This window comes from Hordeum vulgare, chromosome 4H (assembly GCF_904849725.1).
Source record: "Hordeum vulgare subsp. vulgare chromosome 4H, MorexV3_pseudomolecules_assembly, whole genome shotgun sequence".
NCBI lineage: Eukaryota > Viridiplantae > Streptophyta > Magnoliopsida > Poales > Poaceae > Hordeum > Hordeum vulgare.
Window position 1 is genome coordinate 50,720,882 of NC_058521.1, and position 3,940 is coordinate 50,724,821.

At 49.8% G+C, this 3,940-nt stretch overlaps 1 protein-coding gene across 1 annotated transcript; it reads left to right on the forward strand.

Annotated features, from left to right (window-relative positions):
- Nucleotides 1-1,604, forward strand: LOC123451171 (putative clathrin assembly protein At1g33340). Its single transcript, XM_045128182.1, has one exon. The coding sequence runs from the start codon at nt 232-234 to the stop codon at nt 1,417-1,419; it is 1,188 nt and encodes a 395-aa protein (XP_044984117.1). The 5' UTR covers nt 1-231; the 3' UTR covers nt 1,420-1,604.
- The last annotated feature ends 2,336 nt before the right edge of the window (nt 1,605-3,940 follow it).

Below are 3,940 nucleotides of genomic sequence, written 5' to 3' on the forward strand. Positions count from 1 at the left end.
TCATAAGGCCAATAGTGGATTTGCTGATGCAGACGCTTCACTCGAGAAATTCTTGTGAAGATGACACTCATCAGAGTCTGACCATGGCCATCTATAGCTCACTTTCTCTCTCTACCTATATCTCCCTTGGCCCACCTGCAAGTGAGTGCATGCACAAGACGGAGTGTGCTATAACTCTCATTCGCCATCTCTCTAATCTCCTCTCTCTACTCTCATGAGGGCATATAAGACATGAAGGTGTTCAGGGGCAAGATTTGGGCAGCACTAGGGTCACTCATGGATCATGCAGGCGCAGCCTCCAACAAGGCTTCCACGGCGGCGGTGCCAGACCGAGCGCTCCTCACGGACATCGAGGCGGCCATCGCGCGGTGCACGGACGGTGGAGGGGGCGGGAGCGTCGGTGACGACCGCCACGTCCACGAGATCCTCTTCCTCGTCTCCAACGCCCCGGGCGCGATCACCTTCCTCTCCCGCCGCATCACGGCGCGCCTAGAGGCCGCGCGGGCCCCGGCCACCGCGCTCCGGTCTCTACTCCTCGTCCACCGCCTCCTCCGCGCAGGCGACCGCTACTTCGAGCAGGACTTCCGAGGCCTCTGGGCCTCCCACGACCTCCGCGTCGACGCGCCTCGTTGCGCCTGCTCCTGTTCTCCCCTCGCTGCCTCCGGCGCCGGCGTCAACTATGTCACGGCCAGCACGGTGACCGCCACCGGAGCGTGCTCTTTCCTCCACGGCTACACGGCCTACCTCGAGGAGCGCATGCAGTGGGTGATCAACCAGTCAGGCAACCTGGAGCCCACCCGGCCCTCGCCACAAGATCACGACGACAAGCCGCACCCCGCCTCCTCCTACGACGCCGCCGCCGCCGAGACGCTCCTCTTCAAGCTCGCCATGTGCCAGAGGCTGCTTGACGTTGCTGTCCAGCTGTTGCCGGACAACAACACAAGCGCCAGCGCCGCCGCGCGGTCAGCCTTCGGCATTGTGCTCCGGGAGAGCTTCAAGGTCTACGACGCCTTCAATGAAGGCATCGACGTGCTGCTAAGGTCGAGAAGCATCGGTCTTCTCAGCAAGTCTCTCAGGGTTTCAGCTCAGGAGGTGCTGAGGAAGGCGTGCGCTCAGACGCCTGAGCTGAAAGAGTTCTACCACAAGTGCAAGAAGAACAATGTCGGCAAGATCACGGACTACCCTGTCGTCAGGGTCGTTACGCTGGCGCAGGCCTCGGCAATTGAGATCATGCCGCCGGTCTGTGAAGAGGATGGCCGGGAGGAGCTTGGCGGCGCCGGTGTGGTGGTGCAGGAGAACGAAGGCGACGCGCCGTTTGAGAGCAAGCTGGAGACGACTATCAGTGCGGTGTGGGTCGAGTTCGACGACGAAGATCACCAGGATGGCCGTGAGGTTACCGGCGATGATCGCAGCAGCTAGCCTAGCTACTACTACTAGTATGTAGGAGTTCTTTTTTTTGCAATGTCCAAGTATATTAATTTTGAGTGATTGGATTGGTCTCCTCGATCCCCTCTTCTTGTGTGCAAGGTTAATCATTCTAAAGGATCCGTGTCTTCATTCAGCTGGCAAGATAATCCAATAATATTCTTTTTCACTTGAAGTTCTGTTGTTTCCTTTTGTTCTTTGGTCGCCTCCTTTGTTTGCTTTTTTTTTTTGAACAATCACTGAGGGAGAGGGTCCCACACGTATATATATTACTCAAAGGTTTAAGGGGCGAGTTACATCAAGTGTTACAACTAGAGAAGAGGTTTGGGCGTCAAGACACAACAATTTTCATACTCATAGGGCCTTAAATCTAAAGGTCCAAGGCGTAAAGTCTAAAATAATGTTGTGAAGAGTATCGGGGCGCGGCGTGGTTTTGTCACGACAAATGTGCTAACGATAGGACTAAGTCTAGGAGCCATCGCAACTAGGTGGTTACTTGGAGGAGGTTGATCGGGAACGAGACAAGGGTTTATCCAAGTTCGGCCCCTCCGATGGAGGTAAAAACATATGTCATGCTTTTAGTGTTATTGATGATGATCTCGATTACAAGGGTGCGGAATTGCTAATCTAGCTCTTGAGAATTTCTTACTTGTCCTCTCTATCTCAGGGGTTCCCCTTTATATATAGGTCGAGGCGTGAGATTATAACAAAGTCCGGATCGTACTACAACCCACCTCCTATTCTAACTCTTACATATCTCATGTATGGAAAACACCTTGCGCCATCCTTCTATGAGCTGGCCTGCCAAGTATTGGCCCAAGAGCCGGCCTCCTTTGGCGAGTCGCCTCCTAGGCCGGGGGCTTCTGGGCTTTGTTGGCTCTTGCCTACGGCCACACCACTTGAGCCGCCGCCTTGACAACCGGGTCATCTTCCTGGCGGGTCATCCTGTGGGGTTTATCTCCAACATTAGACTCCAGTTAAGCTTGGGTTTATCCATGTTAAACTCTGTCTTGGCAATGAAAGAAAACTTCAAATATAAAGTTAAACTTGTGTTTTGTCCTTAAGCCGGCATTTCCCTTCTCTTTATTTACTCCAACTTTGTCCAGGTCAACATGACACCGAGTCATATTCCTTCATCCAGTACTTAGTCTCTTTTTGATCACTTCCACCATGATGTCATATTGCTGACCACTGATACTTGTATGTTTTTATGGCGAATCTTTTTTTAAGAGTCGTCAAATTTGGTCAGACACGAGAATCAAGGCGATTTTGCAGCCGCTAATTATTGTTACAACCTATGTTTGCGTCGCGCCGTTTCGGGCCCTCCTCCCTTATAAATGGACCCCTCGGTCCCCTTTCTCACTTTTCCGCCATCTTCTTCCTCTCGCCCTCCTTCTAGATCCTCCGACACCCGAGCTCGCCGGAGTCCAAATCGCAAGAAGTGACTTAGCCGCGCCGCTGCCGTCATCGGAGCTTGTCTACATCGCCCTTGGTTTTCTCCAGGAGCGCAACACCTCAAAACATCCTCCTTCCTAAATCTGGTAAGTAGCATTTCCTCCATTACGTTTTCGGGCGTTCTTCGTAGTTTAACGGGTTCAGCAGAGTTCATCGAACGTTGGTCATAGATCTAGTTGCCGCCATGGCCTCTTGTTAATAATGTGTATTGTTGCCGCCGCAGTACTCCCTTAATACTGTAGATCCATAATAGTCTATCCATAGATTTCCATGAATGCTTTGCCTCGGGTGCCTCCGCCAGTTATTACGGCTTTTACTCTCCTTTTACTGTATTTATCATATCTGTCTAGTATTCCGCTTTGGTAGAAAGCTGTTTATGTGGATGAGAAAATTTCACTAATTCTTCTTAGCCTCTACATCCACCTTCAACTATCTCATTGCCACATACCGTCTTATTTTATCATGTCAACCCGCCAAAATCTAAACTGGCTTAGCTCCGGCTTATTAGGCTATTTCTACGTCGCTTTTGATTCTCGCGAGTTATGCACGTGTAAATGACTGATGTCTACTACACAACTTGTTCTTGTAGACTCGTGTTGGGCCTTCAAGCACGGAGTTTTGTAGTACAATAGAAAATTTCCCTCAAGTGAATGACCTAAGGTTTATCAATCCGTGGGAGGCATATGATGAAGATGGTCTCTCTCAAACAACCCTGCAACCAAATAACAAAGAGTCTTTTGTGTCCCCAACACACCCAATATGATGGTAAATTGTATAGGTGCACTAGTTCGGCGAAGAGATGGTGATACAAGTGTAATATGAATGGTAGAAATGTATTTTTATAGTCTGAATAAAAAAAGGACATTGTAGCAATTCATAAAACGTAGCACACACATTATTGCAATGCTTGAAAATGAGGCTTAGGGTCCGTACTTTCACTATTGCAATCTCTCAACAATGCTAATATAATTGGATCACATAACAATCCCTCAACATGCGATAAAGAATCACTCCAAAGTTCCTATCTAGCGGAGAACATAAAAAAATTGTTTGTAGGGTA

Bases quoted from the DNA above. Each gene is read 5' to 3' on its own strand.
- LOC123451171 (XM_045128182.1), top strand. From the start codon at position 232: ATGAAGGTGTTCAGGGGCAAGATTTGGGCAGCACTAGGGTCACTCATG.